The 12902-nt window shown below is 29.5% G+C and overlaps 2 protein-coding genes across 3 annotated transcripts in view; one reads left to right on the forward strand and one right to left on the reverse strand.

The window, feature by feature from the left end:
• The window catches only part of LOC130895242 (calpain-9-like), a 51422-nt gene that overhangs the window by 16751 nt on the left and 21769 nt on the right, over window positions 1-12902 (reverse strand). The window contains exons 1-2 of one of the 2 annotated variants that reach the window (XM_057802450.1): window positions 5742-5950; window positions 2101-2176 (exon numbers count right to left, since the gene is read on the reverse strand). In XM_057802450.1, coding sequence (XP_057658433.1) covers window positions 2101-2176; window positions 5742-5781 — 116 coding nt within the window. In that variant the 5' untranslated portion in view covers window positions 5782-5950. Of the gene's footprint in view, window positions 1-2100; window positions 2177-5741; window positions 5951-12902 lie in introns of those variants that run through there. The other variant, XM_057802449.1, reaches the window with a different exon arrangement.
• On the forward strand, window positions 28-1300 carry LOC130895243 (uncharacterized). The gene is made up of 2 exons (XM_057802452.1): window positions 28-983; window positions 1085-1300. The coding sequence occupies exons 1-2, from the start codon at window positions 486-488 to the stop codon at window positions 1136-1138; spliced, it is 552 nt and encodes a 183-aa protein (XP_057658435.1). The 5' UTR covers window positions 28-485; the 3' UTR covers window positions 1139-1300.

The raw sequence follows: 12902 nt of genomic DNA on the forward strand, positions 1-12902 counted from the left end.
ATATTTATTACTAGCGAGATCTAAATTTTCAGTTAAGTTAAAAATGTCGGTTTATTATTTATTTTACGTTATATTGTTTTGTATAATCGTATTATCAATTTGTATGACGGCTATTGAAAAATTTCGATTAATTTTCAAAAGTTCGAATAGCGAATCACGGAAAAATCGTTTACCAGTCGTTGTAACACCCACCGGTAAAAAAATAACTAATCTTGAAGAATTAGAATCACATTTGAATTATCTCGCTTCCAAAATCGAGGAAAACAAAGACGATTGGGCTTCTTCCGAGATCGAATTGAATAATATCGAAGAAAAAGAATTATAAGTATTGATTTCGATTATATAAATTAATACTAACCTTAACGACTAAAGATATAACGAGTTTATTGAAAAAATAAAACGCGAACGTCGCTGTCAACCTGTCATGATTTTTGTTAAATTTCGCGAATGTTAATTTTGAAAATTTCCCGTTCGGTACTGAAAAAATGTTACTACTAGCAGTTCCTTTATTCATCGGCACATTCTTTTTTGCTCTGGTTATATTCGTAGTATTCACCGATTTTAGAAATTCAAAATCGATTAAATCACCCAAAATCACCGAATTGCCGTTAATAACGCAAACTGGTCAAATCATCAACACCGTCGAAGACTTGGACATGCACATCGAATTGCTGACGAGTCAAATCGATGAAAAAGAAAAAGAAGTAGAAGGTTTGAAAACCCAACTAGAGGCAACCGAAGAAAATCTTAAAAGATTATCCGATACAACAAATGAGGTTAGAAAATATTATATGAAAATCAAATCTGATATAAATAAAAACGAGGTTGAATGTAAAGAATTGCATAATCAAATGGAAGATTGTTTGGATAGACAGTTGCGTTTACGCGAAGAAGTCAATGAAAATGTTAAATATTTCTCTTCACTTTTGGGTAATATGGAAAGCTCCGGTGATCGACAGGACATAGACAAGGATTACGAAATGGTAAATATCCATTAATGAATAGATATCATTAATTCAAATAAAAAAATGTTTGTTTATAAATTACATGTTAATCTCTAAGTTAATTTTGTTTTTTATTTTAGGTTTCGGCAAATTTTGTTAATCCTTGTAAGAAAAAAATGAGTTTCTATAAATAACATCATTTCTAAACTAGTTTAAACTTAATTGAATCGTCGAAATTTCATACAATATATATATATATAGAGAGAAGAAAAATGTTTTCTTTCAGTATTTGTCCACAAAATCCATATTTTTATAGTCATTATATATTTTTTTTTAATAAACAATCTTTATCCAACCATTTGTTTATTATTAAAATACATCCTGAATAAAAACTATAATTTTTCAAAAAAATATACTTATAAAGGTATTAAACCTTCTTGGAAGGGTTCAGGTTGTATGAAGAATACTTGTCGAGGTACTATCTTCACCTAGAAAGTTTGCACGCGTCTTCTGCAGCGGTATGAAGAGGAAAGAAATAATTTATTCCACTGAATATTCACACAAAGACAATACTTGAAATTCAGTGCAACCAATGAGATATTTTAGTATTGAATACAGATAGTTATACTTATATTTGATCACAGATAAACTGACATGTAAATAAAGCGTATATTTTCCAATTGCAATTGTATTAACGATTAAACTTTGATGAAAAAAGAAACAAAAATTGTAATTCAACCTCTTCAGAGACCGGAGAACTTTCTGACACTATATTTATTGTTAGATATCGGTCTACTTTTTGTCGAATCACCTGATACATCAATGCCACAATTAATTCATTTCAAGGTATATATATATATATATATATATATATATATAGTTAGTTTGATTTTTGTTTGATATAATAAATAATCAATCATGTCATTTCATTTTTATGTGACGTTTAGTACACGTGTATCATAAATTGAAACAGACACATTTCTTATATGTCATGATATAATTAATTACTTTTCGATTTGATTTATATGAATTATATTAAAAATTAGATGTTGTTTCATTAGTTTTGTGAATCAGATGTTATGGGATTGAAAGATTTATTGCAAATCAAAAAATATTTTGTTTATAGCACCGACAATTAAAGATGGAAATTGTTTACCTAGAAAGAGTTGATTGTCTATCTTCAGGTTTCAAAGCTTGTCCGTTCATGTAAGCCTTGGCGTGTCCATTAGCTCCTGAAACAAAATAAAACCCATAATTAATAAATTCAGCAAGTCAGGAGTCAACAAGAAGTAGCCAGTGCATCAAATACGACTCAGCCTGCTGAGACATCGGGTTCTCATTGTAGTTCAAGTCCAATAAAAGCTCAGGGAAACACAAAAGCTAATAACGCCATCTACTGGACTGACGTACACAGAAGTTTCTTTATTTTTTCTTTACCAACGCAGGTAACTCATTATAAATCTAAGACTAATGGGTTTGAGATGCTTAAATCCAAAAAAAGAAAGCTAGTTACAGATTTTTTGCTAGCGAGAGTGCGTGCGACTAAAGTCAACTCACAAACTCAGCTCATAGATTAAGGGAAAGAGACTAGTTAAAGTTATATGAAATGAAGAAGAGAAACTTGAAACCAAGCAATAGCTATGGCAAACAATAAAAAAGAACGAATCAAGTTTATTTATGAAGAAACTCAGTTCTTTCGAATGGAGATGCCACAAAGTGTTATCTTAATTGGCTTTGCAGACGAAGTCTCCTCTAACCAAACAATTCCTTATTATTAATCTAGTTAACACACCATTGCAGCTCGTAGGAAACTCGCTTGACACATAAAAGGAAAATTAAAACAGTGAAGTACCGAGGAGTTTTGCTAGAAGTTAGATTCAGCTTTAGAAAGCAGATGGAGGAGTCAATAGAAAGATACGAAAGAGTGTCGAACGCTGATGCAAAAAAATCTCATCCAGAAGTTTCAAATAAAATTGGACAAAGGAACATATGGCCGACGGAACCACCGATTTATTACTATTATCGAAGTTTGGGTGAACAAGAGGCATGGGAAAACTAAGTACACAACAGCTCACAGGCCACGGATGCTTTGGCAGGTACCTTTATACCTAGAGGAGATCAGACACACTTACTGCAGTAAGGCATTGTCTTCGTAGGTAAAGTTACCAATATGATGGAATGCTTGTTAGAATCGGAGAAGTCATGGAATTGCACTTATGAATCGGACTATAAAACAAACCAAAAAGAAACAGAGAGTAGCAACTAGAAATAACGAAAGATAATGAAGCAATACGAGAGCGGAGCAAAGTGCGGGAGCCCAGGAGGTGGAGTTTGTTCGGTAAGGGTGTCCTCTTACAGGAAAAAAAAATAATTTAGCGCTATACTATACTCTGTAGTATAAAAATGAACTTGATTCGTTCGTACTTGAAAAAACTATTTCGAATTTTTTTCTCAAATGAGAAAACCCGTTGTATTGAGGCATTCCTTTCGCGTTTATCTCGATATTTATAGCTGTTTTAACACTATAATTATTTTATTTAATTCCTGCTTCTAGGAATTCCTCTTTAGTGGTCTATCTCGCGAAAATCGTGATCAACTTTGGTAAATTAAAGTTCCATGCCATTTATTGCGGAGTAATGGGCGGCACAATTAATAAATTCGAACGGGAACTTCAGATTGTCTGGTTTCGTTTAGTAATTGTGTTGGATGTTACATCGCTCCTCTTTAGTTAGAGAGCTAACCAACAAACCGTTAAATGAATACGCGAATTTTGTTAGGCTACGTTTATATGCATCCTCAAAGGAAGTTTGTGGCAAGCTGTCAAAGAAGAAAACCAATCAACGTGTCGGTCTAAAATGGTTTAGATTAGAACCTAAAAATAATATTACAAGCCAATATCTTCCGATATGTTTGGCTGCACTTACTCGCAAGCTTCTAATTCACCTGAGCGTTTAATTTAATTTAAATGCGACCTAATGATTATTTACTATAAGATTCGTTTACCCGAAAAGTTTCAGCTCTTGTACTAATAAAGCAGGTAGATAATTTTTTCTTGTAACTATAAATGAATGTACGCAAAACTTCCGAGGTACTTGTCGGGTATTTTTGTAAAAGAATCGTTGAAATATACGATGAACATCTATTTTTTTTGAAATTTATTTCATTTTATAGCAAGAAATTTGAATACATAGGGAAACAACTTATAATAGGTATATAATAATCATTTAATTTACGGTTTTTCCACCGAATGCTTGTTTTCGAAAATTGTCTGGTGCTTTAACCAAGTTTCTTTCTGTGGAAGACAAAGACAAAGAATGTATAAGCCTCAGTAAGAACAATTTACAAATATTCACAGAGGATAAAGTATAAAATATTAAGGCACTCCACAATACTACACCTGGGAGCGCTTGAAATAGAAGACATAGATAATACGAGTGGGTTTGATGGATCAGCTGTAAACACTGGGTTCTCCATTAGACGTTTTGGATCGCGGTGTATACGAGACCCCAAATCCATACATACATAGGGTAGTGCACTATATTTTGCTCCCTTGAATATTGGGTAAATCGTTTGTTGTCTGGTAGAAGTTGTTGACTATTTCTTAAAACATATGACGCCTTTTTTTGGAAGGTGTCGGATTTCGACCTAATTTTTGGTTTTGCGTCTGTGATATCTTCGTAAACCAGCACTAATTCCTTGTGATTTTCAAGAATATGTTGAGAAAATAAAAATAAAACTTGAAAGTACAAATTTATACCGGAGAAAAGAAATTTTAAGTGAAATAAAAATTCTATATTTTAAATTTGACTTTTCTTTTGAACCACCTTGTATATAGTTATAGAAATCATTCAAATTCTACCGCTGAAACTATTAAGAAACATATCCCAAACACAATTTGGGTACTAAAACTACCTGGTTGTTAACAACTGCGATTTCTGGGTAGATCTTCACAAAGGACAAGGCATATGACATCATACCATAATGGTTATTATAAATTGTACCCGAAAAGATTTATCCTGTTTTCGGATAAAAAAATTAGACCCTCAAAAACATATAGAATATATTAAAATTCCTCAGAGAAGAAAGAAAACCAATGGTGGAAGTAATGGAATGGGACACTGATAAAAAAAAGCAGAAGAGTTAAAAACACACAATGGAATTTCAGGAACGAAAATCTTAACGAAGATATGGATTTTTTAGACGAATACATAGATTGGGAAATAATTGAGGTGTTCCATACATTAAACTCACTCTGTATATCATTCTATGAAAATATACAACCTATCCTAACCTAACTTAATATAACTTAACCTAACCTAATCTAACCTAACCTAACTTAATCATTCTAGCACCGTAAATAGAAAGTACAGAAGGAGTTCAGTACATTACTAGAGAAAATGTATGATTAGTACCAACAGGAAAAATCTTATATTTTATTGCTTAAATCAGAATAGTGAAAACAATAGTTTTTTCGAATCAAATATACAAAATAGTAACGTTAACGATAATGCCAATCTTCTAGTTCATTCTTCTGTAAAACACGGTACTATTCGGTGTATAAGTACTTGAAAGGAATGTTCAGAGTACTAAATACGTTCTCAGGTATGTAAGGATTATTTAATTTCAAATATAATACCAGTAGTGTAGTAATTTGAATACGGATAACACCAAATCAAGACTGTGGAATGCTTCTAGCTAGTTTTGCAGTAATTGCACTATCTATGTATGTATTCGAAGATTACTGCAGTTTCGAAAGTTTTAACGTGAAAATAAGAAAAATATAAATGAAAAACAAACCTTTGAAAACAATCCAATCTTCTGTTGTTTTGAATAACATTATTTCGAAATCGTTCACGTAATACTGACAGAAAAAAATATTGAACAATCTAACGACAATAGCTGGTAATTGTTATTGCAAATAATTACGTTTTGATACTAACTATATATGTTGCTTTTATTTATTGACACTAATTCAATGTCAGTACGAATACCAGTTAAAGCGCACTATTATGGTACTTGTTGATAGTTTAGTATCGACGAAAATGTAATGATTGTCCTTAAGAAAATATAATTTGTTTAAACAATGGGAGGGATAGTGTTAATTCGTACGAAAAAAATAAATGCATGGTGTTAGGATTTTTTCAAACGTAATGAATTTATAAAAGAATTCATTCGACAGCCGAATGGAATGTTTGTGATGAAGCGATTCCAAAGCGTAAAAATCGGCCTGCAAGGTTTTGGTGCCAGTAAAATATTATGGTTGTTGAAGCGTTTGAAGGACTAAATCACGGAAAAATATCCCCATTTGAAGAAAAAGAAAGTTTTGTTTCATTAAGACAATGCACGATGTCACATATCACTAAAACCATAGAGAAAAGCGTGAATATTTAGCTTAGAATTGCTTCTATATCTACCGTATCCTTCAGATTTAGCCACCAGTGATTTTTTTTATTTTCAACTTTTAAAAGGACCGAAATTTTTCATCGAAAAAGAAGTTGATCATCGAAACTCAAGTATATTTTGAAAATAAAGACATAATGTTATGATCAAGTTTACGAAATGGGTCTCCTTAAGCCGGCCCTGCTTGGCTATAATTGGCTATAATAGAATTTTAAATTTTGACGAATACATACATTTTTTAATAAATTGCGGAATTCGTTTGATCTCAAGTTTTCATAGCAAGCGGTTTATTTACATTGTTTCTTTTGAATAAATTCTAGGAAGCTTTTTATTTGGTTTGTAGAATTCTTCTAGGATATTCTTTATTCATATATAAAGAGTTTTGTAGCGCATTTTATTTCAGTTTACAATAAATAGGTGTAGTTAACAAAACGAATTAACAAAGTAATCGGAAAATTTGAATAAATTATTTAATTTAGTTAAGTAATAGTGAAAAGTGAATTATTATAAATTAGTATAGTGTATAGTGCTTAAATTATGAGTAACAGCTCCAAATTGAATTATCAAAATTATACAGGGATCTCAGTTCAAATTTCTAAAAATGATACTACGAGTCCCATAGTTTATAAGCAATGAATTTGTTCACGAAAAGAAGAACGCGGAAAAGTGCATCCAAATGCATTCGCAAAACGTATAGTGAATAAACCAGACGTAGTATTTAGTACTAAAAATACAAAAAAAAACGCCCAATGTCAAAAATAGTAAATACTGTAGTAGTAGATTAATTTTTCAAAAATATGATGACGAAAATTAATAAAGGAATGACTTAATATACAATTCAATATATTAGAAAATATAAAATATAAGTTGAAGCTGCTAGAAAACAAAAATTTAGAATTAACCGAGATATAATCTTTCAAAGTTCAACGCTTCCATTTTAAAAATAAATGTTTACTAATACCAAATTATTCTTTAGTCTTTATTCTAATCCTGTAAATATTTTATTTAAATTTCTAAATGATTTATCTTTTATATCTACAACAAGAATTTAATGCTTCTAAATATTCTTGATTTTAGATATCTTCTGTTTTAAAATTTTTTTTGCATAATTTTTGGGAGATTTTTAAAAAATTGACGCTTTGATTCAACTTTAGTCTTTATCAAAATATTTTTTGTTATATTTCTCTTTGGTTTATCAACGGAATTATAAAAATTATTTGATATTTATACATTAAAAAAAATGCAGAGTTCTTTGATCTTATAAAATCGAATATACAAACATGACTCGGTTAAGGCCAACTCGATGACCCTGTGGATACCTCCTACAATAATTTTTCTAGTAGGTATCACGTCTCTACTATGAGAAATATAAACAGGTAAATGTTTGTTCTAGTGCACCCGAGTTTATATAACAGAACAATGTATTTAACCTTGTTTCTCCATTCACGAAGAACATGTAAGCATTTGAATAATTTCTTAATCAACCTACTTATTTCACAATGAAAGATGTTAGATATCCGAGACCAGATCTCGTATAAATTTAAAAAAATCCATAATATTGTTAAATTCAAATCATGTTAAATTCATTTCTGAATAAATATATATGTATATATATATATATATATATATATATATATATATATATATATAAAGAAAAAATTTATGAAAAGCAGGGTTTAAAGCAGTAAGAAGAAGAAAGAAACAATTAACAACATATAGTGCAAAAAAATAAACAAGTAAAGTTTAAAAAAAATGTGGATACAGAAATTTAGGAATAAATTAAACGAAAATAATAATCAGGAAAAGCTTGTAAACAACTTATTCGAGAAAAGGATGAATAAATACTACAATAAATCGAGAAAGTAATCATCAAAACATTTTTTTTACCATGTGTACAAACACTATTCGAGTAATTGTCGAATTATTTGAAAAAAAAAAATGATATTAGTATAAGTTATAAAGGACATAATACATTATTAATTTATTCTACAAAACTAAAACCTAAAATACCCACAATACCCATATATCAAGTACCTTGTATGATTATGATGTTGTCTACATAGGGCAGACATCTCAGTATTTATAAAATAGACTAACAGGTCAACGATGCGATAAAAAAATAAACGAAATATCAAAAATTATAATTGGAAAGATTTTTGGAACAGAATCTAATACACGAAAAAAAAATGCTTCACATTATAGCTATAGCTATAAGCTATAAATGATAAAAAAATACTTAAATAATTTATAGTTCTATTCTGTAAATTTTTGAGATGTGAAATTGATTTTCTTTTTAAAAGAGATTTCTATTTTGATTTTGTTTTTATTATTATTTTATTATTAACGAGATTTCAATTGATAAATATTTAAATATAATTCATCAACAAAACCATATAAAAGAGGTGAAAGAAGTAAGAAATGAATAATTATATATTGAATTATGAAAGCAGAAAATAGCCAGATCTCGAAGAAAATTTGAAATAATACAGAAGGAGAATGAAAAATTAGGTTTATAAGATCCAATTCACACTCACACAAATAACACGATTCCATAATTGGAAATGAACAAAAATTATCTGAAGAATGGAGATCGGAGATCAAAAACGCCGATTGAAATATGCGTTTAATGTTACTTGTAAATTTACATTTGTATTTTTGTAATATAAGAAATAAGACCTAATGCAGAGACGTACTAGTATAAGTAGACGAATAATTATATTAACAAATGTTTTACGATGCTTGTTTATTTCACTGGATGCTTCCTCGAATTTAAGAACAATTTTAATACGTTCTGAATCTGAACAAAAACTTTTTTACGTGGTCAATTCTTATTTCCCATTGTTTTCATTTTTTAAATTCGGTTTGAATACTCAAAATTCCTCTTTCACAGTAAATGCATACTAAATTTGAAAAAATATTGATATTTTATTTACTATTTTAGCTTTTTATTTATTTAATGTTGTGGATTATTGCAATCAGTCCAATTAAAATGAGCAAATTCTGTATTTCGTACATCAAATCGAAATTGAATTAATAAATTCAAATAAAAAGACAATTTTAAAGATTTACAGCTTAGAAATTCGAAGTTTAAAATGGGAATATATTAGTTATATAAGTTATCAATACATTTTTTTTTTGGTCCTTACTTTTTTAAACACGTTTTTCGCAATATCTCGGAAACTACCAATCTTACAAAAAATTTGTTCACACATATTTTGTAGCAAATCGCTTTTTCTACAATTATGTTTATGTAACTTTTTGTCATAAATCCAGAATTTGAAAAGTTATGAACAAAAAAGTGAAAAAAATTTCCTTTTTTGCGTAATAACTTTTTTTCTATTGATTTTACTAAAAAATTATGCCAGAACAATTTTGTAGAGAAGCTCTTCACGAAGATTTTTCTCCATATTTTTTTTTAAATTCCATTCATTTAAAACGCTGATTCAACGCTCCAAAGTTGACCGGGTTCGTCAATACTCATAACAACCCAGTAAAAGGTTTATAGTTTACAAGATATCACCCCACAAACTTGGGGTTAAGCTTGTAGTGCCTCCCATACATTTCCCATAAATAAAAATGCGTCCTCCATTTTTTATCTTATCGATTTTGGAAATTTATCTTGAATACGGTCCTAGTTGGTAATCAATCGATTAGCGCACGATTTCTGTTACCATTTTTGGCCGAGTAATTTATAGTATTTTGCAATTGTAGTAGGTATTAAATATTTGTTATCTTTACATCGATTGGCTTTTATATTGCGTTCGTCGCATGGGGAAGCAATTATAATCCTTTTGGAATGTCAATTACTTTCGTAAAGATAATATCTTTTCGAGATAACACACTTGAGGATCTGTACACTCTCCGGGAAATAAAAGAAAAAAAAACAACAAACGGCAATGCGGCACAAACACGGATTAAGGTCATTAATATCCTAATCTGATGAGGAAATTCATTCTGCGAGATTTTATTATTAATTAAATGAGAAATTGATTTGTAAATAAAAATAAAAGTTTAATAATACATCAATTTATTTATACAAAAGTTATACATTATATTTAGAATTGTAGCTATTCAATTTGAGATTTTTCGATCTTGTATTTGGTCATCACAACTTATTTTATATATTTTTCTGAAACAATTTTGAGATTTGTGCATGAGGTTGATTCTCAATTTTCAAAAAACCCAATCCATCGACCAAATATATTGTAGATACGCGATATAAATCATATCTTCAGATTTAGAAGGATCTTCCACTAAACCAAAACATCCTTCCGGTAAAAGTGGGTATTTTTTGTCTTATATATATATAATAAAAAAAACTTTTTTTTTCTTATTGTTGCTGTATAAAAATCAAAACATATTGGTTATTATCATTATGACATTAAAATTTCTAAAAATAGGTTTGGAAAAGTTTTAAGCTGTTTAGTAGATAGAAACTTACTCAATTTGATTGAGAAAAATCGAAAACCCAAAAGAATTTAAGTTCAAATTGAGGGTGAAGTGGTAAAAAATAATATTTAATTCAAATAGAAGATGGAAGCCTTGAAACATGAGGTACGAGCAACTGAGCATGAAAAAAAAATTAGTTGAGATTATAAATAATTAATTTCAAAGGCTGTATATTATAAAGAAAACAACAAATTATGATAAAATAAATAGTGAATGCAGTGTAGTAAAACAGATTTTATAACTAACAGTCTGAAATAAACAATAAGACAAAACCGGAATATTTTAATGATGTCGATTTTGCGTAACACAATCCGAGTTTGGAAAGACGCAAAACTCGACCAGGGAAATTTTAGTTGAGGGGCCGTTGCACCTAAACATATTAAAGTAAATTAAAAATACTAAAACTTATTAATAACATTAACAAAACTATTATACTGAAAAGAAAACTTTACAATTGAAGCTAATGACTAAAATATCTTGTATATTTGAACCCTTCAGTTTCGTAGGATTGGGGATAATTTTATTAAACTTTACGACGTAGTTTTGTATAAAATAAAATCATAATTATATTAATTTAATGTTTCTTTTAACACATTTTAGATAAAGTCGCTTGGGTTGTTGATAGTCCATGTTAGAATACAGGAAATAGGAAAAGGGCAATTGCTTGAGGTCGATATAAATAGAGGGTAAACAAAATTGAAAGGGCCGATACAAAACAAAAATTACGTTATATTCGATGTAAAAATTATCTGGATCTTAAAGAGTTTGATGATTAAGATCTGATTTAGAAGCAATGATAATTATAATAACCTAGTTAAAAGCGAATTAGGGCTTTGTATATTTCATTTAAATCTAACAACAGTATTGTAGTAATCAATTTAGCAAATATATTACCTATTGTGTGAATATAGAATAATGAGAAGATTTTATTATTATTAATTAGAATATAAATAAAAACTTGAATGGTCTTGGAGCTGAATATACAGATGATTGCGAAGAAACTTTTTGCTTTTGAAAAAAAGGGCAATATACCTGAGAAAGAGTGAAGATTTCGTACGTTAAAGAGAGGGCAAAATTATTAAAAGGAAGATCAAAGAGAAAGGTGGATGATGGGTTCTCAAATACCTCATTGAATCTACACCATTGTGGTAACTTTTGTTTACCACTGGAATTTGATTTCCCAATATATTCTACGGACGAAAATGCCTAAACACGACGATTCAAGCTACAGAAAGGAATGAACAAATATGAAGGATGGAAAAGTAAAGTCAACCCAAACTAATGTACTAATCAATTCTTTGGTGAAGTTCGGAAAAAGAGGTGTAAGTTTTTTCTTAAAGATAATCTACAATAAAGCTATGAACTCGTCTAATATCTGCTCCTTAACTATTTCTATGCATCAGAAGTAGGTTTACAGGTATAAATTACGCCGAATATGGCTAGATAATGCATTCTTAGGATAATATTGAACGTATCTCAGACTGTACTAAAAAGGTGTTTGCATGTGCGCCAATTATATAAATGTACTGTTAGACCAGGGCTAAAGCCTTTGAAAATTGTAGAAAATTTAATAATAGTAACATTAAATCTATTGAATAACGAAGAAAATGTAATAAAAATGAAATGAAAATTTACGACGATTTGAGGTCGGTGAAGTAGGCACTGTACTTTTCCGCATAACCTCAAAATAATCGACCCTGTTCACGATAAAATGTTATTAAAATGATAAAAAATGAAAATATACAATAGAGAGTGATTTACTTTTGTTTAGATTCATTTAAATTGTTTACGTTTCGCAATGAAAACAATACAAAGAAAAAGTATAAAAAATCGTACGTCAAACTTCCTTATTTTTTATAAAAATAGCAGAATGGCACTGAAGCGTTTCGAGCAATTTACACGAAGAGAGAATGAAATTATAGAAGCACACCATTTGTCTATTTATATCAATTAAAACACTTGTAAATGATACAGTTAACAGTGAACTTGGTATCTTGTGTGAATGTGTATACGATGTTACTTTATTAACACATGACCTCGAAAATAATCAGAGCAATCATATATGGGAACTTGACTAGGCGAAAGAATAGAAAGAAGCTCGGTTTTGAT

Source organism: Diorhabda carinulata, chromosome 6 (assembly GCF_026250575.1).
Source record: "Diorhabda carinulata isolate Delta chromosome 6, icDioCari1.1, whole genome shotgun sequence".
In the NCBI taxonomy this organism is placed as follows: domain Eukaryota; kingdom Metazoa; phylum Arthropoda; class Insecta; order Coleoptera; family Chrysomelidae; genus Diorhabda; species Diorhabda carinulata.

What these genes read in the sequence shown, in the direction of transcription:
- LOC130895243 (XM_057802452.1), top strand. Translation starts at nt 486, where the DNA reads ATGTTACTACTAGCAGTTCCTTTATTCATCGGCACATTCTTTTTTGCT. An exon ending in TAGACAAGGATTACGAAATG is followed by an intron (nt 984 to 1,084) that starts GTAAATATCCAT and finishes TTTTTATTTTAG; the next exon opens with GTTTCGGCAAATTTTGTTAA.